This window comes from Carya illinoinensis, chromosome 9, assembly GCF_018687715.1.
Source record: "Carya illinoinensis cultivar Pawnee chromosome 9, C.illinoinensisPawnee_v1, whole genome shotgun sequence".
In the NCBI taxonomy this organism is placed as follows: Eukaryota; Viridiplantae; Streptophyta; class Magnoliopsida; order Fagales; family Juglandaceae; genus Carya; species Carya illinoinensis.
Window position 1 is genome coordinate 17,539,104 of NC_056760.1, and position 26,672 is coordinate 17,565,775.

The 26,672-nt window shown below is 34.4% G+C and overlaps 2 protein-coding genes and 1 long non-coding RNA gene across 3 annotated transcripts; 1 reads left to right on the forward strand and 2 right to left on the reverse strand.

Moving 5' to 3' along the window:
• Positions 1-13,862: 13,862 nt before the first annotated feature.
• LOC122276873 (red chlorophyll catabolite reductase-like) lies at positions 13,863-14,986 on the reverse strand. The gene is made up of 3 exons (XM_043086768.1): positions 14,939-14,986; positions 14,419-14,894; positions 13,863-13,881 (listed from the first exon to the last, which is right to left on the reverse strand). The coding sequence occupies exons 1-3, from the start codon at positions 14,984-14,986 to the stop codon at positions 13,863-13,865; spliced, it is 543 nt and encodes a 180-aa protein (XP_042942702.1).
• Positions 14,987-16,014: 1,028 nt separating this feature from the next.
• On the forward strand, positions 16,015-20,422 carry LOC122277443 (LRR receptor-like serine/threonine-protein kinase EFR). The gene is made up of 3 exons (XM_043087420.1): positions 16,015-16,988; positions 17,834-19,828; positions 19,932-20,422. The coding sequence occupies exons 1-3, from the start codon at positions 16,064-16,066 to the stop codon at positions 20,288-20,290; spliced, it is 3,279 nt and encodes a 1,092-aa protein (XP_042943354.1). The 5' UTR covers positions 16,015-16,063; the 3' UTR covers positions 20,291-20,422.
• A 1,388-nt stretch (positions 20,423-21,810) lies between these two features.
• LOC122275228 lies at positions 21,811-23,271 on the reverse strand. Its single transcript, XR_006228505.1, has 3 exons — positions 22,940-23,271; positions 22,512-22,753; positions 21,811-22,378 (listed from the first exon to the last, which is right to left on the reverse strand). It is a non-coding gene; the product is annotated as an uncharacterized LOC122275228 (long non-coding RNA).
• Positions 23,272-26,672: the final 3,401 nt, after the last annotated feature.

A 26,672-nucleotide genomic window follows, 5' to 3' on the forward strand; every position in this document is an offset into this window, starting at 1 on the left:
AGTCAAGAAGTCTTCAGGCAAACGAAACTGTTATGCCTTTTTCTAGATTATGGGCTAGCTCTCCCACACATGAAGACTTAGAAACCGGCCATGGGGACCTTAACCTGTGTCTTATTTATTTTATTGACTAGAAAAAGAGTTAACTACCATTGCTTCTAATCCATTACTTTGAAAAAATTGAGATTATTATAATTATGAAAAATTTTAGACAAAAAAAAAAAAAACTAAAAAAAGAAGTCCTAAATTTGGCCCAAAAACCATTACACGTTTTCCCTCAATTTTGAAAAAGAGTAATGCTGGTACGTGTAGTTGTAGAATGCCTAAATTTCGTATAATTGCATTGAATGTTAGGTGGAAGTTTTGGTTTCATAATGGAATTGAATGCTGCGAATAAAAACAAACAGGAAAAGAGCCATGCGCGTAAGATTGCTTGCTGCTCACTGTCAAGACATTCAACCAAGCAATTTTGTCAATAGCTACCCACTTGCTTCAGTCTTCATCAGTCGTAGCTGATTGGGAGTGATCTGGGAAACTGGCCATATTGACTCCTATTTTCTTTTGCTTTTTTATGCACCCATATGCACGTTAATCCAATATGCGAACAAGAAAATGGAATCAGAGAACCAATTCACTTATTGAGAACACGTTTTTTCTCTAATTTGAAAAAGAGTAATGCTGGTAGGTATAGTTGTAGAATGCGTAAATCTGGTATAATTGCATTGAATGTTACGTGGAAGTTTTGGTTTCATAATGGAATTGAATGCTGCGAAGAAAAACAAACGGGTAAAGAGCCATGCGCGTAAGATTGCTTGCTGCTCACTGTGAAGACATTCACTCAAGCAATTTTGTCAATAGCTACCCACTTGCTTCAGTCTTCATCAGTCGTATCTGCTTGGGAGTGATCTGGGAAAGTGGGATATTGACTTCTATTTTCTTTTGCTTTTTTATGCACCCATATGCACGTTAATCCAATACGCGAACAAGAAAATGGAACCAGAGAACCAATTCACTTATTGGGAAATTTCACAGTGTGGCTTGATAGTTAATTAGCTCGGCCGTACGTGTCCATCGATCTCTGCTTAACCGAAATTAAAATCCCACCAGATGCATGCCTACCAAAATCTCTACTTCTTTAATTTACGATCCAATTTTCAACAAAACCGATCATCTTCGAAAACAATTACAATTTAATTGGACTTGTAGATTTAATATATGTAATATGATTTTAACAAGAACGTATATACACTATATGATCAACTAGATTATAAGTGTCATTAACGAATCTATATGACTTAATTAAACTTAAACGTCGAATTCGATTCAGATCATGAAAAGGCCAGCAAGAACGAACCGATCATGTGAAACTACTAGTTATTTGAAAATTAAGTTGATTCAACAGCTACCACCTAAGTTTTCTTAGTGAAAAATCTACGGCCTGTTGTGTGGAAGTTTTGGTTACCTAATGGAATTGAATGCTACGAAGAAAGACAATTAAGCAGGGAAAGAGCCATGCGAGTACGATTGCTTGCTGCTGGCTGTCAAGCGTCAAGACAATCAATCAAGCAATTTTGTCAATAGCCCTACCCACTTGCTTCAGTCTTCATCAGTCGTCTCTGATTGGGAATGATCTGGAAAAGTGGGATATTAACTCCTGTTTTCCTTTGCTTTTTTATGCACCCATATGCACGTTAACCCAATTAAGTCAAGTAATCCTTAAGGAGTTTCGGGTCCCCGGGCCAGAGGCGGGTAGAGCTGTTGCGGATCTAGAGAAGGGAAGCCGGTGGGTGCACGCTACTCCTTCACCCCGTCGTGCATTGGAGAAGGGACGTTGGACCCTCCTTCCGCTCACACCCGCAGAGTCTTAGTAAATTGATGGCGGGGGCAGTAAGTCCCGTTGGGGGGAACTTTTGCAAGCATGGGGACGAGAGTGGCCCATCCACGGTGGCTCCCCCCAGCTTATCAGCGAGCAAGGGGACCTTCGCCTTCCATAGTTGTGGGCCTGGCAAGGATGTGTTGAATATATTATAAGTTGTTCCTCTCGATTTTATTGAAAATAGATGGATGATGATGTGCAGGTTTTACTAATTAATATGGATTATAGCCTCCTTTTTCTTTTATTGTCTTTGATGGATTAAGCATATCCTGAATGTGCTTGCAGAGTTTCCATTTGCGCAATCTACATGAGTTCATATTGGAAGGAGACAAACAACAATTTTTTAGTCATTGTGCAGATTATCAACAATGTGTGACAAATGGTTTTTGTTTTCTTTTTGGATAATTAAGTAAATGCATGGTAAATGGTTCTATACCTATGAAAAAATAGAGTGTCGCAGGTTCCTTCCATGGATTTCCATATGAACATGGAATCTTATGTGTATACAAATAATGTCTTTGGCCTAACAATATAGTGTAAGAGTTTTATTTAAACTTTATATCCCACACACTCATATCTAATAGGTTTAGATTAGCTCAATCTTATCACTTAATTTATTGAGTTATAGTGAGACTAGAATACCTCTATATCCAATCATAGCGGGACACAAAGTCTCTAGATTTCATGATGGCAGGAAATCTATAAATAGCACTAAGGGGTTAAAGGGTTCTCACCTACAACATTATTGTACCTCTAGCCATCGGGAGACACTTGGAGGTTAAGTTGCTAGGGTGATCATTCTCTCATAGTTAGGTCAAATTCTCTATCAAACAGATAGAGAAAGGTAAGTATTTATTTATTATTGTTTTATTATTGTGGATCATAAAAAATCGAAGATCCAATTATTAATGTTCATGTCAAAACATTTAATATGTGGTATCAGAGCTTTAGGTTGTAGATTTTTTATGATTTCGATAAAATATACACTAAATATATGCTTTCATATATTGTGATTTTACTATGTTGCGAAAGACTGAAAATATTAGTTTTATGATCTGAGAGAGAAATTTTACAATGGTATTTTCCTTTTACATCTATTCTGTGAAAAACCCAAACAATGAAAATACGCACATGCATTTCGGTGTTCTTACTTCTCCTTTTGACGTGTTGTGTTTGTGCTGGAGAGAGAAAAATTCTTATAATTATTCACGATTCCAACTCCTTGATTGAGTGTTAATTCATATTTCCTTCACTATGTTATATGGTTTTACATTGTATTTGAGATGGAAAACGAATGGGTGTTGCACGGTAGTTTTCCTCCGGTTTGTTTATTTTGAAAAAAAAAAAATGGGAGGTCGGTGCCGCAAGGAGGTTGAGAACCTCCTCATTGGCGTCCCTGTAATAGCAGCAGAGGGCTCTAAAGCCCATTGCCGCAGAGATTTCGTGATTAAAAAAAAAAAAAAAAGGAAAGAGGAGGTGGACCTCTGCGGCGGGAGGAGGTTGCGGATGCCATGCCGTCTTCTCCCCGCTAGCAAGGACCACCATTGAAGATGCCATGAAGCTCGGAGTTGTGTGTGTGTGTGTGTAGAATACAGCACTGTATGCATATTGAAGGAAGCGACACTGTATGTATATGAGGAAGAAGAAAAGAAAACTATAGGGTTTTATTGTAAAAGGCATAAGTGATTGGGTTTTGGGCTGGGTTGTGGGCTTCGGCCCAGTGCATTGCATTAAAATTGATTTATGCTATAAGGGTTCACTGTCTGGGCTATGGGTCAACTCAGCTTGGCCCAATCCAAGACAAAAAAAAAAAAAAAAAAAGGGGCTAATGGGCCACTGATGTGGCCCAGCCCAATAAAAGAACAAAAAAAAAAGAGAAAGGAACAGGCCTATACAGTAGATCCAGCCCAAGTCAACAAATCCAGTTGACTTGGGTCTCGGTCCGGTTCAGACCCAGACCAGTCAGATTAAAATATTATTATTTTATTATTATTTAAAAAAATCTGAAATTTTATTTTCTTTTATGTGCATGTCCTCACTGTTAAATATACGTTCGAATTGTTTAATTTTATGGTTCTTATTTAAATTATTGTTATATACATATTATTATTGTCATCTACATGTATGAAAATTTTATTAGATACATGTTATTATGTACATGTATGAAAATTTTATTTAATCCTATATACATGTTATTATTGTTATCTACATGTATGGAAATTATTAAATTTATATGCATGTTATTATTGTTAAATACATATATTAAATGTCATATGCATGCATTAAATCTTATGTACATGTTATTATTATTAAATACATGTATGAATTGTTTATTTTGGTTCTTATTATCATGCCATATATAAATATATATATATATATTATCCAATATGGAGCAAATGATTCATATTGAAATTAAAGAAAAGACTGGTTGCCCAAAGGTACAAGACTTTCTTAAATTTGGGTGAAAAATCATTAAATTCCATAGTAAGATGGATATGATAGAGTGAATAATTTTGTGTGTCAAGATCTACTCCCAAAGGAGGGTCTTGATAATACCACTAGTTCATTCATCAAATTAAGGTTGGAGTAAACAATTTTGTGCATTAAGATCTACTCCCAAAGTAAGGTTTTAATGACACTACTAGTTCATCCTTTAAAGAAAGGTTGGAGGGAACACTTTGTATGTCAGAGTTTACTCCCAAAGGAGAATTCTAATGATACAATTAGTTCATCCACGGAATTTAATATTGGAGAGAACACTTTGTGTGTTAGAGTTTACTCCCAAAGGAGAATTCTGATGATACAACTAGTTCATCCACATAATTTAAAATTGGAGGGAACGTTTTGTGTGTTGGGACTCATTCCCAAAGGAAGGACCTCAATGACACTATTAGTTCATTCATAATAGTTTAAATTCTTGATAATGCATGATTTAAATTCTGAAATTAAAACTGGAGGGAACATTCTATGCATTGGAATTCATTCCCAAAGGAGGGGAGGGATCTCGATGACGCTATTAGTTCATCCACAAATATTTAAATTCTATTATTGTTTATGAGTATCGAACTCAAAGCATTAAAGTGATCAAAATGCTTTCTTGCATAAGTATATAAATATAATTACAAGTTTCATATATAGTTGGACTCTAATATAGAGAAATAAGAGCATGTCAAATTTATACTAAGAGTTTTAGACCCTGGTTTATCCTTTTTAAGTTTAACATCAATTATTATTGAGAATAGTGATAAGGGTTAGAAAAGTACAATGTTTAAGAATATTGAATTATGTACTACATATCATACTAAAGAATTTTTTTTGTTTTAGTTTTGTACATAATGGTTTACTTTAGAGGCGTTATTTTCATTAAAGTAATGAGATATGAACAAGCTAGTAGCATAATTGTTAGTTAGATATAAATTTATTTTGCTAATTTGTATCTTTTGGAAAATGAATAAAATGATTATAATGAAAATATAAGAATTGTATCAATTGAAGTTTGATAGAAATAGTGACACATGAAGGTTTAAGTGTCCTAAGCATAAAACATGATTCGAAAGGAAGGGTAAACCCAATAAGTTTCGAATTAAATCTCATACATGTTTATGCATTCTTTTTAGGTTAAACTCGAGTGCAAAAGTTTTATTTGTCTGTATAAGTTTCACTTTATAAATGTTGATACTTATTTTAGTTGTTGAACTCGAGTAAAAATGTTCAAATTTCAATTTGTTTCAAAATGCCATTTATGTGGTTCCTTTTTTCCTTCCAATAAAATTTTATTTGTCATGCCTTCATAATAATGTTTTTGTTAAAAGTTTTTTCACTCATGAGGTATGTACAGGAGCCAAAGGGAAAAATAATTTATGAAAACTTTTACAATTTATGGCATAGAATTTGAATATAATTTGTGACATAAAAGTTTGGAGAATTATCTTCAAGAAAAGTTAAAGAGATTAGTAAATAAAATATTTTCCGCATTTAGGTTTTCTAATCTCAGGATGTGTGTTTATTTGTATAAAAGAAAAATAAATCAAACATATCAATAAAAGATGCCACAAGAAATGGAGATTTTCTTAAGATAATGTATATAGACGCATATAAATCTTTTTCCCTATAATATTTGATATAAGTATTTCATTACTTTTATACATGATTTTCATGATATGAATGTATCTATCTACTACATGAAAAGTCTTAAGCCATTAGTAATTCCTGTAGTACTTCTCATGGGGAGGAATTATAGTTAGATAGAAATGTGAAAATCATTGAATTGGATTGAAATAGTGTCATGAAAAATATTAAGAGTTGAGCTATAATGGTTTAGAACTTATATCATGATGATTTAGAATTTATATTGTGTTTTTAGCCTTAATGATTTATTTTTAAAGTATGAATTGTTTTAAGTCATATTCATGTATGGGTAGTCAAATTAAAGTAATAATTTATAACCCAAATGAAAAATTATTGAATCTTATAATAGTCATTGGGTATATTATTATTACTTATTAACGTACTTTATGAGATTCAAATGATTTAGGCTGTATTGTTTCTACTTATAGTTTGAATTTTGAGAAAATTGAAATATCAAATTTCTTATGGTTGGCAAAATCAGTGGGAATATGGAAAACAAGAGATGTGATTGTCGTGAATTGTATTCTTGTACTTTTGAAAATTCTCTTATTTTTTTTATAATTATCTTAATGATAATATGGAACAACAAGCAAATGATCATTCACCTCATCAGAGAAACACCATTGAAGAATTGGCCATAGAGACATGAGAATAGGTAACATCATGCAATCTTCTTGATTTTCTATTTGGTTAAGTTATGTAGTGTATCTTCAAAATTTGAATGTGATATAGAAATAAATAAAAGTTTACATATGTTTTCACAAATTATAGAAATAAGTGATTCTATAAAAGATTGATGCATAAAAGAGTGATTGAAATCCATAAATCAATGTAAAGTCTGCAATTTTGTCTAAATTGTTTGAAATGTATGAAAATTCGAATGGAAATAGATTTTGGAGACAAAATCTTGACTTCAAGGGCAATGTTGAACGATATAAAATTAGACTTGTAATTTATAAGGATTTCACTCAGAAATGAGCATTGATTAGAGATTTTTTCTATTAAATTTGAAAGAACTCATTGAGGATTACTATGACATTAGTAACTCATTATAGTCTAGAGTTACATCAAATAAATGTGAAAAGAATTGTAGAATAAAAGTCTGAAGTCTATAAGAAATGAATAAAAGGATTACCTAGAAGAGGTAACAGTTTTTTAAAAATTGGTATCTGAAATTTGATAATACCAATACTGTTTTGAGATTGAGAAAAATATTTATTGTTAATGTATATATCCGTAAGTCAGTAGAAGTATATTTGCATTTTGGTCATGCATGTATATGACTTTTTCGCAAGTATGAGTCATCGTTAGTAGTATGACATTAAAGTTACGTCTCCAAATGAAATTTATGAATGAGACATCATTTGTAATTGAGATTGAATTTAATACCAAGATGATGATAAATGTGACATGCTCAGCATTTACAGGGTTCTCGAATTGATTAGGTCGTTAAAGAAATTTGTATAAGATGGTTATAAGGAACTTGGTGGTTGCACAAATTTGCATACAGCTGAACATCGATTTATCATTAACATCCTTGGTTGTTGCTAAAGTAACCCAAGGATACTTGACCCAAAAAAAAAAAAAAAACTTTTAAAAGAGTACAATGTTATTTACAAGAAATTAAAGATTATATTATTGTCTTAAGAAGAATTGATATTCTTAAGGTAAGTAGATATTCAGATCCTATTTTATGGGATTACTTTAATGATGAAAAATTAAGTCAAATAAATTTATAAATTTACTTTTATAAAATTTATTTACGGCTAAAGCAATTCTCGATGACTAATGATCATGATATCCAATCATGTTCTATATATCATGTAGATATGATAGGTAGAAATTTGTTGTACTATTTTTATCTTTCTATATATCTATGTAATTATCATTCTTGCCATCCTAAGGTATTGTTTGGATGGTCAATTGAGATAAAAAGAGTTGAAATAAAAATTAAAAATTGAAATTAAATAAAATATTATTATTTTAAAATTAAAAAAAATTAAATTATTTATTATATTTTATTTGAGAATTTAAAAAATTATAATAATAAAATAAAATAAAACAATTTCACCTTTCAAATCTTTAAAATACACGAGCGATGGAGGGCAACGGGGTTCAAGTCTGAACTCTCAACTTTTGGCACTGAAGTCAATATAGGGTACGAAGTCTGATCTATATTCTTGCTTGGTACTCTCAGGTCACTTCAAAATCAATTCTATGGAAAGTCAAGAAGTCTTCGGTGAAACGAAACTGTTATGCCATTTTCTAGATTATGGGCTAGCTCTTCCACACATGAAGACTGTGAAACGATGGGGGACCTTAACTTGTCTTATTTATTTTATTGACTAGAAGAAGAGTTAATTACCATTGCTTCTAATCCATTACTTTGAAAAATTTGAGATTGTTTATAAAAAATTTTAGACAAAAAAAAAAAAGGGTCCCACATTTGGCCTAAAAACCATTACACGTTTTTTTCTCTGTTTTGAAAAAGAGTAATGCTTGTAAATGTGTAAAATTCGTATAATTGCTTTGAATGTTACATGGAAGTTTGGTTTCATAATGGAATTGAATGCTGCGAAGAAAAGCAAACAGGAAAAGAGCCATGCGCGTAAGATTGCTTGCTGCTCACTGCCAAGACATTCAATCAAGCAATTTTGTCAATAGCTACCCACTTGCTTCAGTCTTCGTCAGTCGTATCTGATTGGGAGTGATCTGGAAAAGTGGGATATTTGACTCCTATTTTCTTTTGATTTTTTATGCACCCATATGCACGTTAATCCAATACTCGAACAAGAAAATGGAACCAGAGAACCAATTCACTTATTGGGAAATTTCACAAAGTGTGGCTAGATAGTTAATTAGCTCGGCCGTACGTGTCCATCGATCTCTGCTTAACCGAAATTAAAATCTCACCAATACTCGAACAAGAAAATGGAACCAGCATTAATTAGGTACATATGATCACAACGATCTCAAGTCATTATTCGTCAACTCCCCTACTCTGTAATTGTCCTCTTAATTTTTTAATGCTCCATTAACTTTGAGTGCCATATATATATAAATACTAATTCCTGTACCTCAGGAGATACATCACTCATGAATAGAGTACTCCTCCTCCTTGTGTGATACTGCTTTTGGTACGATGTAAATATGGCTATCTTAGTGGATGCAACCATTCCAAATATTGTCACAGATCAATCTGCTCTTCTTGCCTTACAGTTTGGTATTTCTCATCCCGACCCGGATTATAATATTCTAACGAGCAATTGATCGAGTCAGCCTTGAACCTTTCTTACATGGATCTTGAGGGTACCATTTCTCAAATAGGAAACCTTTCATTTCTTGTTAGTCAAGATTAAGAACAATAGATTTTTCATGGCTATGTGTCCAACGAGTTGTCTCGTCTTTATCGGTTGGAAAACTTAAACTTTGAATTCAACAACTTCAATCGGAAAATCCCATCATCTTTGGGACTATTGTCCAAACTTCAAAATTTGTTTCTACTTGGCAATAGATTCACAGGTTCAAGTCTGAACTCTCAACTTTTGGCACTAAAGTCAATATAGGTACGTAGTCTGAACTCTATTCTTGCTTCGTCTATCACTTCGAAGTTAATTCTATGGAAAGTTAAAGAAGCCTTCAGTCAAACCAAACTATTATTTCGTCTGTCACTTCAAAGTCAATTCTATGGAAAGTTAAGAAGTCTTCAGTCAAACCAAACTAGATGGATCGTGCTACATAATAGTACATACGCAGAGGTTTTTTTTTGTCATTTTTTCTACCGAAAATCTCTACCGATCAGTGCAAAGGTTTTTTTTTTTGTCATTTTTTCTATCACCATTTTTTAAAACTATTTAAATATTTTTAAAAAATAAAAAAAATCATATATTAATTTAAAAACACTTACTTAATAGTTAAGTAAAATAAAAAATAAAAAAAACATTTCGGTAGAAATTTTCGATAAAAAAGTTATGTAAAAATAGTATTTTCCTTTCTAGAATATGGGATATCCAGACTTTCAAGAATTAGGATATAAAAAAAATCGATAAACCGATAAATCAAATCAGACTAGATTAAATCGGTGAGATCGATTCAGTTCCGAGTTTAGTTCAATTCGATATCAGTTTTATTTTTTTTAACATCGGTCAAAATCAGTCCGGTTCCAATTGTTCTTTTTCTAAAACTGAACCAGATTGATTCATATATATTTTAAATTTTTCTATTATATATGATTTTTATATATAATATAGAATTATATATATAATAATTTTGTATTATATAATAAATTACTAATTAATATAATATTAAATTTTAAAATCTTATATAATTTTTTTATTGTATTAATAGTTATACAATATTATATCATTATATATCACTATATTATATATTATAATATATCACTATAATCTATAATATAATTATAATATATATTATAATATATTACAATATATTATCACTATAGTATTATATACTATAATATACTATGTTATATATATTATATAATATATAATATAGTACATTAAAACCGGAATACTAGAATGAACAAGATCGGAAATCGATAAAACCGGAGTACTAGTTTAGGAGGGTAACCGATGCGTAGTCGATTTTAAAAAATGAAAAACCGATGTAAACTGGTTTGATCCTAAATTTTATCAAAAACTAAACCAGACCGGACCGATTACATCCCTATGAAGGATCTTAACCTGTGTCTTATTTATTTTATTGACTAAATTACCATTGCTTCTAATCCAGTACTTTGAGAAAATTGAGATTGTTATAATTATGAAAAAAATTTAGACAATAAAAAAAAAAAGGTCCTAAATTTGGTCAAAAAATCATTATATTTTTTTTTATTATTTTGAAAAAGAGTAATGTTACGTATAGTGATAGAATGTGCAAGTACCGTGTAATCTTTTTAAAAAATAAATAAATATGAGATCCACATTATTAAAAATTAATATTTTTAATAATAAACTTAACTATTTTTCAAAAAAATTAAGTGACGCTTACGCATTCTATAATTATATCTAGAATTATTTTACGTGCATAAAGCTGGTGTAATATGTCACAGTGTAATTATGAGTTTGAAATATGGTTAGCAATTTATGATCTAAGAGGAACAAAAATATTTGTCCACAAAAAAAAAAAAAAAAAAAAAAAAAAAAAAAAAAAAAAAGAGGAACAAAAGTAAAACAGAATAAAATATTTCCAGCTCCAAACTGAGACATCTTCTATATATAATTCTATTTAGTATTCAACAAACAATTCAGTTTAATTTGTTTTTCTTTTTTTCATAATAAATATATAATGTATGGATGATGAGTAGACACCTTAATTAGCTTAGTAAGAATAAAATAAATAAAAAATAATAATAAAAATATATAAAATATATAATCATATGAGATGATGAGTAGCATCCATATATATATATATATATATATATATAGCAATACCCAAGAATGATCCTAGTCTACTTTATTGGAACTCCAGCACATACATGAACTCCGATCCCCCAGTACTCTTTGAAAATAAGATGGTAAAAAAAATCAGCAAGATGTACGTACGTAGTCTGTATTGATATGGCTCAAATCGGAGTTAGGTTACGTGCCGTTTGGATAGTAAAAGTATTTTATTTTATCTCATTTTATTTTATTTTATTATTATAATTTTTTTAAATTTTTATATAAAATATAATAAATAATTTAATTTTTTCAAATCTTAAAATAATAAGAATATTAAAAAATATATTATAATAATATTTTATTTAACTTTTAATTTTCATCTCAATTTATTTCATTTCATTTTAAATCACTGCCTAAACGGCATCTTAATTCACTTAATGACTAGGATTAGGGGGGAGTTCGGTCCGGTTCGGTTCGGTCCGGGGAGGTTTTGTGGACCGGACCGAACCTATTCGGTCCAGGGTTTTCTCACCCTGGACCGGACCGAACTCCCTCAGGACCGGTTCGGTCCGGTCCTATTCGGTCCGGTCCGGTCCGGTCGGTCCATTCGGTCCAAGGTTGACTTTTTTTTTTTTTTTTTTTTTTTTTTTTTTTTTTTATCTAATGACATTTTTTTTAATACTTATGTAATTATATTGTAATATATTTAATATATATATAGTATACTATTATATATATATATATTAGTAATATGCTAATACTATTAGTCTATTAGTAATAATACTATAACTAATAACTATATGTAATAATAACTATACTATAACTAATAACTATATGTAATAATAGTTATAGTGATAACTATATATGTAACTATATGTAATACTAATAACTAATACTATTAGTCTATTAGTACTAATAACTATACTAGTATTAATAACTATACTAGTACTAATACTATAACTAATAACTATATGTAATGATAGTAATACTATATGTAATACTATATTAAATAATAGTAATACTCTTATTACTAATACTCTATGTAGTTATAGTGATTTAATACATATTATAACTATAGTCTATATTAGACTATTAATATTTTTTTATACCATATATAATTATATAATTAATTATATACAACTATTTTATAAATAATATATATAAATATATTTTTTTTTAATTTCTATTCGGTCCGGTTCGGTCCGGTCCGGGGTGAAAAGCTCCCGGACCGGGACCGGACCGAATCCTCTCGGTCCCTTAAAAATTGGACCGGACCGGACCGGTCTCAATTCGGTCCGGTCCGGTTCGGTCCAAACAGTGCCGGTCCGGTCGGTTTTGCCGGTCCGGACCGGCCGATACTCACCCCTAACTAGGATATGAGTTTTTCTACGAAACAACAACTGTAGCAGCTGCACACTTGCACACCATACGTGTCCTTTTTTTTTTTTTTAATAATTCAAAATGTGTGTTTTTAGAAAATGTATTACGGTTGGTTTTTCGCATTTTGAAATTTCGAATTCCTCCCTCTCGCGAAACCCCTCCTACGTCGCCCGCGTGACACCCTCCTTCGCCCAGCGCCACCGAGAAGACAACAAGGGGAGCGGGAGGAAGAAGTCGGTGTCGAAGTCAATCAAGGCAGGGCTCCAGTTCCCCGTTGGTCGGATCGCTCGGTACTTGAAGAAGGGTCGCTACACCCATAGAACGGGCACAGGGGCTCCGATCTACCTCGCTGCGGTCCTTGAATATCTTGCCGCTGAGGTACTTACGGATCCTACAAACATGCTCTTTAGCCCTTTTCTCTCTATGATGCCATGTATCTCGATTGACCATTCGCAGCAAGATCACTTTCAGCTCATCACCATGGATAAAATCAGTGCATCATCGTCGCCACGTTCAGCACGGGTCCAGTCGAAACAACTCCATCATGTCCTCTGTTTTAAGAAGTGAAAACAGAGCAAGGAGGAGCAGTGCAAGCCACCAAGAGCAACCTCCACGTCGTGACCCCACTACCCAAAGTCTCCCCGTCTGCCACCCTTAACCATGCGCAGCTCCGTAAGCTTCAGCTGCTCTCTCTATCTCTTGGTCTACTCTCTCTCTCTCTCTCTCTCTCTCTCTCTCTCTCTCTCTCCATTTTCAACAGTCTAGCTACGCCGAGTGGTCTACACCGTGAGCAACCCAGCTCGTCGCTAGTTGCCTCTGATCTGCTCTGTGCCAAAGTCTTCTGCGAATGAGTGCACAGCTTGGACTGCCAAGTGGTCTACGCCGTGAGCAACCCAGCTCGTCGCTAGTTGCCTCTGATCTGCTCTGTGCCAAAGTCTTCTACGAGTGAGTGCCCAGCCGCATGGAACTTTGGTCTTTTGCTCCGTGCCAACGTCTTCCTCACCCTTTTTGCAAGTTTCTTTTAGTATTACGGAAGTAGTAGTTTTCTTTTAGCATTACAACAAGCCTGGTGGTTTCTCTCACCCTTTTCGCAAGTTTCTGTTGCGGAATTGTAGATGTAAATTCAAAATTAGTTAAATGGAAAGCTGCTTGTTTTCTTTATTTTTGCTAGTGTCCAAAAGGCGCCCTTGCCTTGTGCGTTTTTCTTTATTGATTGTTGTTAATTTCAAAGACGGTGCAATCTGTGTGCGAACCACCTTTCGGCTGAAGCCACTTTCTAATTGGAGGTAAATTTCATTGAGGTTCCTTCCGTCAAAGACTCAGAATAATCTCGAGAGGATGGTTCATTCATCTTCTTTTCTAAATATATACCATGTAAAATCATCTAAAGAATGAGAAACAAAAGACAATTCTTGTTGATAGGAGGCTATGAAGAAAATGAATTCAAAGACGGTGCAATCTTTGTGCAAACCAGTTCTGGACTTATCTAGTGCTAGCTTAGCATCATTTGCAAATAGATTGTTGCCAAGTAAATAGTTATAAGTCCATCGAACTATCCAAGCATAGCGTTGTTTTTTGTGTAGGGATCTCACAAAAAATAAAATGAAAAGTTACATTGAATAAAAATATATACACCCAAAAGTGCATATTATTTCCTGCCCAAACAACCTCGGCAAGCTCATGCCCAGATCAATTTCAATGGTCTTTTTCTTGACCAACCCGTCTCTCATCTCCAAATAAGCTCTCTCGACCTCTGCCACCTCTCTCTCCTCACAAGCACAGTGATCCAACCAGATTTCCAGCAACTCCTTCGCAATGGGATTTATACTACTCTTTACGACCTCCTCCATGCGTCCTGGTCCACTTGCCCCGGTGTCGATGCGAGCCATTATAGCAGTGGGAGAGACTAGAGAACGGATGTAGAGGGAGGAAGAGACATAGGGTACAACCTCGGGGATTTTCTCGAGCACCTGTCTTCGTGTCTCCAGTTGGGTGTCTTCGTAGAATGTCTGAATGTAGTCTGGGTAGAGAACGAGTTCTTTCCGAGGAGGCAAATCGAGGATGAGAACTAGCGACGTCGGGCTGCCCTGGATGAGCTCGATTAAATGTTTCTTTCTCAAAAATCAAATGTTTGCCATAAAGGGAGGGAACGGACAGCTGGAAGATAATTTGGTCTTTTACCAGCACCACGTAAGGTGTGCATCGGTTGCTCTCAAACAGGGGCTGCTCCCAATAATATTACCTAGGATATATGTATGTATCAGTACGGGTGTGATGTAGTGAACCAATTCACCCATTGGGACATTTCACAAAATAATTAGCTCAGCTGTACGTGTCCAGCGAGAGTCAAGTAATTCCATCTCCCCTTAACCGAAATTAAAATTCCACGAGATGTCTATCAAAGTCTTTACTTCTTTTAATTTAAGATCCAATTTTGAACCAAACTGATCATCTTCAAAAACAGTTACAATTTAATTCGAGTTTTTGTATATGATTAAATCACTATAAAAACAAATGAGTTTTTGTAATTAATTTATTGCAACCAAAATACTATTTGTAACTAATTTTAATAAAAAATAGTCATTTGGTTGAAATTAACTGGTTATAAATAAATAATTTTTTTGTAGTGAATTAAACTTAAACGTGGTCGAATTCGATTTAGATCATGAAAAGGCCAGAAAGAATGAACCGATCATGTGAAACTACTAATTATTTGAAAATTAAGTTGATTATTCAACAGCTACCGCGTAAGTTTTCTTCGAGTGTAAAATCTACGACCCGTTGCGTGGAAGTTTGGGTTTCGTAATGGAATTGAATGCTGCGAAGAAAGACAATTAAACAGGAAAAGAGCCATCCGCGTACGATTGCTAGCTTGCTGCTGACTGTCAAGTCTCAAGACAATCAATCAAGCAATTTTGTCAATAGTTATCTGGAAAATTGGGATATTAACTCTTGTTTTCTTTTGCTTTTTTATGCACCCATATGCACGTTATACTAATATTTGGACCTGCCTTTCTTTCATAGGTGCATGGTCTTTAGTTTACGTCTAAGGAACATTAGTTGTCTTCGATGAATTTCCAAGGTGATCAAGAAAATGGTCCCAGCATTAATTAGGTACATGCATATGATCACAACTCTCGAGTCAATATTATTCGTCAACTTCCCTACTCTTTAATTATCCTCTTAATTTTTTAATGCTTAACTTTGAGTGCCATATATATATATATATAGATATAAATAATAATTCCTCTACCTCAAGTGATCAAGTAATACATCACTCATGGATAGAGTAATCCTCCTCCTTTGTGTGATACTGCTTTTGGTACGATGTTACAATATGGCTATCTTAGTTGATGCAACCATTCCAAATATGGCCACAGATCAATCTGCTCTTCTTGCCTTAAAGTTTGGTATTTCTCATCCCACTCCCGATCATAATATTTTAGCGAGCAATTGGTCCACCAATACATCTGTTTGCAATTGGATTGGTGTCACTTGTGGTTCTAGACATCACCGAGTCATAACCTTGAACCTTTCTTACATGGGTCTTGAGGGTACCATTCCTCCACAGGTAGGAAACCTTTCATTTCTTGTTAGTCTAACACTAAGAAACAATAGTTTTCATGGCTCTGTGCCCAACGAGTTGTCTCGTCTTTACCGGTTGAAAAACTTGGACTTTGGATTCAACAACTTCAGTGGAGAAATCCCATCATCTTTGGGACTATTATCCAAGCTTCAAAATTTGTTGCTACTTGGCAATAGATTCACGGGTGCTATCCCACAATCCTTATCGAACTTGTCTTCCTTGGAAAGGATTGATTTGGCCTTCAATGGGTTCTCGGGTTATATACCTTCCTCCCTCTTCAACATATCTACCTTGCAAGCAATTGATCTTGGAGTTAATAAGCTTTCGGGTCCGATGCCTTCTATTTTGTTTAACATGCCTTCCCTACAATCGATTGATTTCTACTCCAACGAGCTCTCAGGGATACTTCCAACGGATACGTTTAACCATCTTCCCAACTTACAAAGGCTTCAACTTGCTTATAACAGATTTTATGGCAGACTTCCGTCCACTTTGTTCAGCTGCAAACAGCTGCAATATTTCTCGGTGTGGAGTAATCATTTCACCGGAAGAGTACCGCCGGCAATCGGAAACTTAACCAGGCTTATGACTTTGTACCTTGCTCAAAACAACTTTACTGGTATGTTAATTTAGTCATTAATTATATGTAATTTGTGCATTAATTATATGTAATTTGTGCATTATATGTAATTGTACGTACAAAATGACTGTTTTCGGATTGGTCCCCTTTCAATTCAATGCATGTGCAAGCTAGCTATATATATAGGTACTGATCAACACATACACGCCAGAAAACTAGAACGTTTTAAGGAAGTCCCCTGGGAATATATAATCTGTTCATTACTGCTGTTTTTCTTTTTAAAGAAAAATTTGTTCATAGATATATTTTTTATTTATATTTTTCCAATACAAACTATATATTATGTACAGTACTGTATTCCATGCTCACTAGAATTTTAAACTAAGGTCCAAGCTGTATTAATTAAGTTAAAGAGATAAGAATTACTACCGGTTCGTTTTAATTCATTGGAGATCAAAATGTAATTGTCTTAGGACCAAAGCTCCGTCTTAATTAATGCATGGGGAATTCGAACAATACTCTAGCTTAGATTTCATGAAGAGTGACGAGTGTACTACACCTACGTACAGAGGTTGTAGCCCGACAAAATGTCCCGGGAAGCGGCCTTTTGGTCTTTTTATGTTTTATTTTTATTTTTTTAATTTTTTCATACATTTTTTTATAGCTTTAAATATTTTAAAAAAATCACAATATCATTAAAAAGAAATACTTCCTTAATCACTATTTAAAAAATAAATAAATACCTATCATAACCCACTTTCGGATCCATTATAGGTGGATTTACGTTTTCCTTTTTGGGTTATTAATATATATGATTTACAAAATCTTTTTTTTAATAATTTTTTGCTGAACTAACGTACTCGTAATTATTCATATTGTGGCAGGTGCAATTCCGAATGAAATTGCTTATCTACAAAACTTGAAGAAGCTCAACATCGGATACAACCATTTCTCTGGACCAATTCCATTTGAGATTTTCAATATCTCAACATTTCAAATCATTGGAATGCCTTTGAATAATCTCTCTGGTCCTCTCCCATCAAATCTAGGTCTTTTCCTTCCAGAACTTCAGCAGCTTCTGCTTGGGGGAAATAAACTCAATGGAACAATTCCCAACTCCATCTCCAATGCATCACAACTCACTCATCTAGAGTTGTCTATGAACTCATTCTCTGGCTTCATTCCAAATACAATTGGTAATTTAGGTTTCCTCGAGTATCTCAACTTAGAAATCAATAACTTGACTATTGGATCTCCAGAAATGAATAGCCTTTTCTCTTCTTTGTCAAATTGCATATATTTGGAAATGTTATCTTTTACAGAAAATCCACTAAATGCTATCCTTCCCAATTCCATTGGAAATCTCTCCACTTCTCTTCAAGAATTTTTTTTGGGTGGTTGCAATATCAAGGGCAACATTTTCCAAGATATTGGTAATTTCAGCAGCTTGACAACTTTGGACTTAGGGAACAATGAGTTGGTTGGACTGATTCCAACTGCATGGGGGAAATTGGGAATGCTCCAAGGTTTGTACCTGGATAATAATAGATTGCAGGGTCCCATCCCATCAAATCTCTGTCATTTAAAGAGCTTGTCTGAATTATATTTAGGAGACAATGAGCTAGTTGGACAAATTCCTAGATGTCTAAATAATCTAGCTTTGCTAAGAAAGCTCTACTTAGGCTCAAACAAATTAACTTCTACGATTCCTTTGAGCTTGTGGAGCTTGACAGATTTATTGGAGGTTGACTTATCATCAAATTCTCTAAGTGGCCCCCTCTCATTAGATCTTGGAAATTTGAAGGTACTGAGACAATTGAATTTATCAAACAATCGATTATCGGGTGATATCCCGATGACAATTGGTAGTCTCAAAGATCTAAATATTCTCTCCTTAGCAGGAAATCAATTAGAAGGTTCAATTCCTAAATCATTTGGTGATTTGGTAAGCTTGGAGCACTTGGATGTTTCTGGTAATAATTTATCTGGAGAGATTCCCAAATCCTTAGAAGCACTTGTATATCTTACATATTTGAACGTCTCATTCAATAGACTACGAGGAGAAATTCCTACAAGAGGACCATTTCTAAACTTCTCGGCTACATCATTTATGTCAAATGATGCACTTTGTGGTGCTCCCCAATTGCAAGTCCTCCCATGCAAAAAAGATGCTTCTCGATCAAGAAGGTCCAAAATAAGGCATATACTAACATTTTTACTACCTACAGTTGGGTTAACATTAATAATCGTGGCATCCCTCGTATTAATCTCAAAAAAACGCCAAAAGGAGTCAACGAGTTTGGTAGACTTGTCTCCTTTAGCACCATGGAGAAGAGTTTCTCACCATGAGCTTCTACGAGCAACAGAAGGGTTTAATCCAAATAAGTTGATTGGAGAAGGGAGTTTTGGATCTGTGTACAAAGCAACATTCTTGGATGGTAAGGATTTTGCAATAAAAGTTTTGAATTTGCAAATAGAAGGGGCATTTCATAGCTTTGATGTAGAGTGTGAGGTACTAAGTAATATTCGTCATCGGAATCTTGTCAAAATCATTAGTGCTTGCAGTAATATCGACTTCAAAGCCATTGTATTGGAATACATGCCTAATGGGAACTTGGAGACTTGGCTTTATTCTGGTGATCGCTTTTTAAGTATGTTACAAAGGCTAAACATAATGATTGATGTAGCGACAGCACTAGAATACCTTCATTTCGGTTACTCGAAAACTATTGTGCACTGTGATTTGAAGCCTAACAATATATTGCTGGATGAAGAAATGGTTGCACATGTTGCTGATTTTGGAATAGCCAAGCTCTTAGGAGATGAGGACCTTATAAAGCGAACCATGACCCTTGCTACTATTGGGTATATGGCACCAGGTGATCTTATAATACTAATTTTTAATTACATTGATCATAGAATATTGATTTATACACTTCAAATCCTTTTAATTTTTCTCTTTTTCTTTTGTATATAATGCAGAGTATGGATCCGAAGGGATTGTTTCTATAAGAGGCGATGTGTACAGCTATGGCATTTTACTAATAGAAACTTTCACGAGAAAGAAGCCTACAGATAACATGTTTGTTGAAGAGATGAACTTGAAGCGCTGGGTAGAGGAATCTCTAGCTAATCTCTCCATATTCGAAATCATTGATGCCAATTTGCTGGGAGACGAAAGATATAAGGATGCAGCTACGATGGACAGCGTATCATCTATCATGGGACTAGCTTTGGACTGTTGCATAGATTCACCTGAAGAGAGGATCAATACACGAAGTATTCCAATAGCACTCAACAAGATCAAATCCAAGTTTCTACAAGATTTTCAAACAACCTAATCATTTTAGATATATATGTTGATCTGCTTAATTTGTCTGAGTCTCTTCTTTAGTTAATGTTTGTTCCTTTCCAAATGTTACAACAGTGACTCTCATCTTTAAGATAAGAAATATACTTGTTTTGTGTGGCCATTTTTGTACTTATGGTTGATCTTTTTTTTTTCCCTATAGAATATGATGACGACATGATTTTACTATTAATATGTAAATAGCACCAGTAGATATTCAAATATTAGAAAAAATTATAGATATACAATCTTTTGTACTGCTATAGTTTAAATGAGAAGTACTTTTATCAAAAACTTACAAATATAACATCATTTTTTTGATGATTAAGAAAGTCACTATTAATGAAATTATGCATTTTTTTTTATTAATGATTATAAATATAAAAAAAAATAGACTGGCGGAGCAAGCCAGCGGTACCCTTATATCTCTCCTCCACACAACACATGTTCAGAGAAAATCGAGGATGTAGCATGAGACCGGTCTCAAAAAGAACAAAATATTTTTATTTTTTCTTTTTATTCATTCATTTTTTTATATTCTTAATTTTTTTTAAAAAAATTCATAATATTATAAAAAAAAATATTTCTTTAATTACTAAGTAAGAAAAATTCATCTAAAAATTATAAGATGATGTATAATTGATGGAATTTTGTACAATGCTAGAACCAAGATCTTATAATTGAGACATTAGAAAAAAGGAAAAGGATATTACGTCAAATATGTCTACTTGTGTAATTTATTTTATTTTTAATATTTTTAATAATTAAAGAAATGATTATTAATAATTTTATATATTTTAATGATTAAAAATATTTAAAGAAAAAGAAAAAAAATCATTTGCAAGTGATTTGTATATTTGTGATGCACATTTCAAGCCATGTCCCAAAAAAATCATGGATTTTTGTCTTCATCTGCCTAAAAGACGTTGATTCACGTGCATGATATAAGGTCAGTTACTTGGCCACTAGGGTGCTGTGATTATCAGCAGTTCAGGGTACTTGGTCCTTTAGCCTAATACAGTCCTTATGCGTTGGAACTGAAAACAGGAATGATACATTGCATCTTTTGGGTTCGTAGAGGAAAGTTAGATTTGCGGTTTGATACAAAAGTCTTTTTAATTATTTTATTATATATAATTATTATAATTTTTTAAATTCTTACCTAATATATAATAAATAATTTAATTTTTTTAGATATTAAAAAATAATATTTTATATAACTTTCATCTTATCCAAACCTTTTCATTCTCTTTTTTATCTATTGAGAATGAGACACCACTAATCTTATGTCCTTTTGTTGCCCTCTTTTCATATATTAAAAAAAAATAACGCAATTAATCATATTATTAGAATGTGTAAAAAGTACGTTAAAATTATTCTACATAAAATTTTTGATATATATAGGTATGGACTTTTTTATATAATACTGATGTTTGTGAATACGATTCAGAAAGTTAGAAAACGGAGACGTGAATATTTCTAAGAGATGCTAACAATAGCAAAAAGGATTTATTTATGTCTTCGTATTCAGATATATTGTAATCAAATTACCTTCCACTAATTTTTAGATTAAAAAAAGTACACACGAAAAAAGAAGAGTGGAAATAGAAGTTTAAATTTTCAGTGTTCTCACAGTGCAGTTAATAATCCATCTGTAAAAGAATGCCAACTTTGATTACAGAGCTACAAAGAGGAATGCTCACACTTCTCAGCAAGATTTTGAGTATGGTTTGATATCACCGAAGTCATGTCCACATGTAGAGGAAGAGCAAAATGTTGTTGAATTGTGGGTTTGGCTTCCACTCAAACTCTGATTTTGCCTGTCTTTATGGAGGTCTCTCATGGTCTTAAACCTCAGGTCTTAATGATAGGTGCTTGCTTCTGGGATCCGGTCCCGAATAGCCAATCGCCCTTCAAGCATGCTTACCACCTCACACGTGGTTGGCCTTAGTGATGCGGATGCATTTGTGCATAACAAAGCTACTTTAACCATAATTTCAGCTTCCTTTTCGTCAACCTCAGACTCCAACCTATCATCAATGAGCCTCATCAATTTTCCAGTTTGTTGCTAATGACAGGCCTGCAATATAATTTATTCAATTATCATATTGTATAAATTTATGGTAGCTTCAGGGATGAGTAAGTAACAATAACAATTGACCCTGCACCCAACCTTACTCAAATAAGCAGGAAAGTAAAGTAAGTTATGGTACCTTGTAAACAGGACCAAAGCCACCTTCTCCAATTTTGTTGGCACAATCGAAATCATTAGTAGCAGCTTTTATTTGTTTTAAGCTAAAAGTCTCCGTCAACGAATCTAGTTGTCTAGCGTTTGTACAAGGATGCACATAAGAACCAGTAAACCAAGGAATTCACTTTGTTTGTAATTACTTGCTCAGGTTACAATTGAGGAAAGATTGAAAGCTCATATGCATAGCAAACCACGGGGGCATATCTGCATAGCAAACCGCGGGGATATACCCCCGGATTTTCTCTAGCAAGTTAAGATGGGTAAACCACAACCACGAAAGTAAAAAAACTCAAGTCATCCTACTCCTTGGATATCATTTAGTCATTCAACTTGGCTGTATACAGGCAATTAAATCAATTTGAGAATCATAAATTTGAATATAGTCTGCACCTTTTTTTCCCCTCCTTTTCCCCAGCAAACGGCCTTTCCACCAAAGGATTCCCCCTAAAAAGAGTAGTAACTAGTAAGCATAATGCTCCAATTGCAACTCCAACAATGATATAAACAGTTCGATTGGTTCCACCATTCGGGCAGAGTTTGAAATCTGCACATAGAAACAGACTAAACAATTATGCTTCCAATCAAAGGATTTAAAGAGCAACATATCTACGTTGGTGCTGCACTCTAATCTTGCACCTAAATGCATACTGCTTCAAAATGGAAGGAAAATGATTTCATGCATCTCAATACAGAATGAACACTGTAATCTTTTCCTAGTCAGATGAAACAGATAGAATATTCTCTTTCCTATACAAAAGCCTGTCCCCCCAAAAGGTTCCCACGATATTCTCTTGTTGAAAATCATCGGGGCCTAGTGCAAGTACTTAAAGCACATTTAGTGTATATATAGATGGTAATAAGACAATGAGGAAACATTCACACAAAGTACTCACCAGAGATGGCTGATATAAGGGGACCATAAACTCCTCTATCAGGAATTCTTGTCGTCCCTTTACCAGCCAAGTAGAATCTGATCTCTAGAATATTGTTTGAGACGATCACATTAGATATAGGCTTTACAACTGCCTTTTGAGCAACACCGGTGTAAAGTGGAGATTAAACCTTGATATGTAACTTCAAATAGACAGAATTTCCATCAATGTCACAGATTACCTGAACATAGATATCAGATACATGCTTCCCAAGGCCGTTATATGTTTTGTCATTCGTAAACACTATTTTTGCAAAGTTTATGCTGTAGTTCCCATTTTCTAAGCAATAATGGAAATAAGAGCGACACAGGACATACACGTGCTGTGGCATACAATTCAGATATATTGGCTGATGAGAGATGCAGAGTGTAACGTGTATTTTGGTAATCATTATCATCCATGAAATCCCCAGTGCTATTAAAGCCCCAGTAACTATTGTCACGAATAGAGTACTCCGCAGCACCACCTTCAACATCTCCATCTCCTTCATATACAACTCTGACTTTATCTTCCTTGATGGCTACATTGTTTCCACCAGAATTAATATGCAAACAATTTGAATCTGCCATAAAATAATAATTTTAAAAGTAACTATTAGAAAGCAAGCTTTATGATAATCACAGAAATATATCATAAATACTTTAAAGCACGCTACCATAATAATTCAATCACTTTCAATTCAATTCTCCAAAATTAAGCTTCGAGAGAATGAAACACTAGCTGTAAAGAGTGTAATAAATCGATCATCCTCAAAGCCAACACATGACAGCCCCATAAATCTGTGAAAATTGTTTACCTTCTGCCGCACCCAGTTGGAGGGCCCTGAACTCGTGGAAATTGGAGGTCTACTGTCTAAGGACTTGCATATACTCAGCTCATTCCCAGTGGAGTTCTTCTAATTGCAACCTAGTATGGAAGATACACCGTCCATATAGAGGTTTAGACAAAATGATTCACTCAATTCTTATTAGAAGAAGAGGTATAAATACAGATTTGAGAAACTAAAATTACTCCTAAACTTGTGCTAACGTATAACAACATATGTGAAAATAAAGGAAAGAATGAGCTGTACATATTTCCTAAACTAGCTGATCAAATGCAGTTACGAATTCTAATGCTGATTTTCTGCATGAATACTAGCTGTCCTTATATGCCCCCTTAAGATGGAGGTGCCATCTGCAACACCAATCTTGGATCTTAATAGTTGAAAGCGTTGACGTGAGAGTGATTTTGTAAGGAGATCAGCTAGTTGACACGAATAGTATGGATGTGCTGAACACGAATAGTTCCCTTTTTGACAAGATCTCGTACAAAGAGGAGATCAATTTCAATGTGTTTCATCCGTGTGTGCTGGACTGGATTTAAACTGAAATGGTTGGTGCCAATATTATCACAAAACATTTGAGGTGCTTCTCTGAGAATGAGACCAAGTTCCTTGATAAGGGAGTGAAGCCAAACTGTTTCTGATGTGGCAGTAGCTAGTGCTCGAAACTCTGCTTCTGTAGATGATCTTGAGACTGCCCTTTGCTTGCGTGCAGACCATGAGATTGGATTAGGACCAATGAATGTGATGAAAGCAGTGGTTGAAATGCGAGTGTCCGTATTTGATGCCCAGTCCGCATCACTATAGGTCTTGAGTTGGAATTGATCATGCTTTTGGAGGAGGATACCATGAAACATGGTCTGTTTAAGATATCTGAGTAGTCTTTTTGCTGCAGCCCAATGGTTTGTTGTCGGCTTCTGCATGAATTGAGATAATCTATTAACTGCAAAGGCAATATCGGGACGAGTGAGTCCCAAATATTGAAGTGCTCCAATGATCTTGCGATACTCAGTGCTGTCAACACATTCAAAATTATCTTGAACCGTAAGCTTGGCTATAGTGGACATTGGAGTGAGTGTTTCTTTAGCATTTTCCATGGAGGTTCGTGAAAGGAGATCCCGTATATACTTATGTTGAGATAGAAAGAGCCCCTGTGGCGTTGGAATCACTTCTACTCCCAAGAAATAATACAAGGAGCCCATATCTTTGACTGAGAATGTAGAGCCAAGCTTGTTTATAATGTTATTCACAAAGCTGAGTGTGTTGCCTGTGACAATTATGTCATCAACATAAACAAGGCAGTAGCACAAGATATCATGAGACTTATAGATGAAAAAGAGTTGTCAGTGGCCGAGTGAATAAAACCAAAGCTGAGGAGTGCATCCCGAAGGGCCTTGTACCACTGTCCTGGAGCTTGTTTAAGACCATAGATACTATTTTTTAGCTTGCAAACATGCTGAGGTTGAGATGGATCTTCAAATCCTGGAGGTTGATGCATGAAGACTGTTTCTTCAAGATTACCATGCAAGAATGCATTATTGATGTCTAACTGACGAAGAGGCCAGCCATTCATGACAGCAATGGTTAAAAGAAGCCTAATTGTTGCTGGCTTTACCATAGGGCTGAAGGTTTGAGAGTAGTCAATACCTGGCCGTTGATGAAATCCTTTAGCGACAAGTCGAGGTTTATATCGACTGATTGTTCCATCTGGATTTCATTTCTTCCACAAATTTACACCCAACAAGATTCTGGTCGGGAGTGGGAGGAACCAGTTCCCACGTCCCATGTTGAAGGAGGGCTGTCACTTCTTCTGACAGAGCCTTGCGCCAGTGAGGGTCTTTAAGGGCTTGACTTACACAACTTGGTTCGGGTGGTTCAGGTAAGGGGTGCTTGGTGGTGGTGTGGAGTTGTTTTGGCCGAAAGATATTGTTCATGGAGCAAGTGATGATGGTTCGTGGACATGGTGGTGGAGAGGATGGTATTGAATTTTCTGGTTGAGAGACAGAAGTGACTAAAGGAGTAGTAGAAGGTCTAAGAGTTACCTGATCTGAAGTGGAGATTGGTGCCTCTTGAGGTTGCACAAGAGCTGGATCTTCACTTGGAGTCGAAGAAGTAGAGGGGATATCTCCTTGAGCCCGTGTGATTGCTGGAAGCTCCCTGGAAGCAAGCTGCAAAATTGGTCCTGAAAAAGAAGAGGTTTCTGGTGTGGATGAGTCAATGGGTGATTGCATGGAAACCTGTTTGAAGGGGTAAACAGACTCATCAAAGGTTACGTGTTTGGAGGTGTATATGCGCCGACTTTGTAGATGAAGACATAGATATGCACTTTGGCTAGTAGAGTAGCCAACAAAGATACAAGGAACATATT

Excerpts from the sequence above, each read along its gene's own strand:
- LOC122276873 (XM_043086768.1), bottom strand. The coding sequence starts at position 14,986 with ATGCACACCTTACGTGGTGCTGGTAAAAGACCAAATTATCTTCCAGCT. Across the intron at positions 14,895-14,938 it reads GACCAAATTATCTTCCAGCT|AAACATTTAATCGAGCTCAT; the intron begins GTCCGTTCCCTC and ends TTTTTGAGAAAG.
- LOC122277443 (XM_043087420.1), top strand. The coding sequence starts at position 16,064 with ATGGATAGAGTAATCCTCCTCCTTTGTGTGATACTGCTTTTGGTACGA. Across the intron at positions 16,989-17,833 it reads TGCTCAAAACAACTTTACTG|GTGCAATTCCGAATGAAATT; the intron begins GTATGTTAATTT and ends ATATTGTGGCAG. Across the intron at positions 19,829-19,931 it reads TATTGGGTATATGGCACCAG|AGTATGGATCCGAAGGGATT; the intron begins GTGATCTTATAA and ends TATATAATGCAG.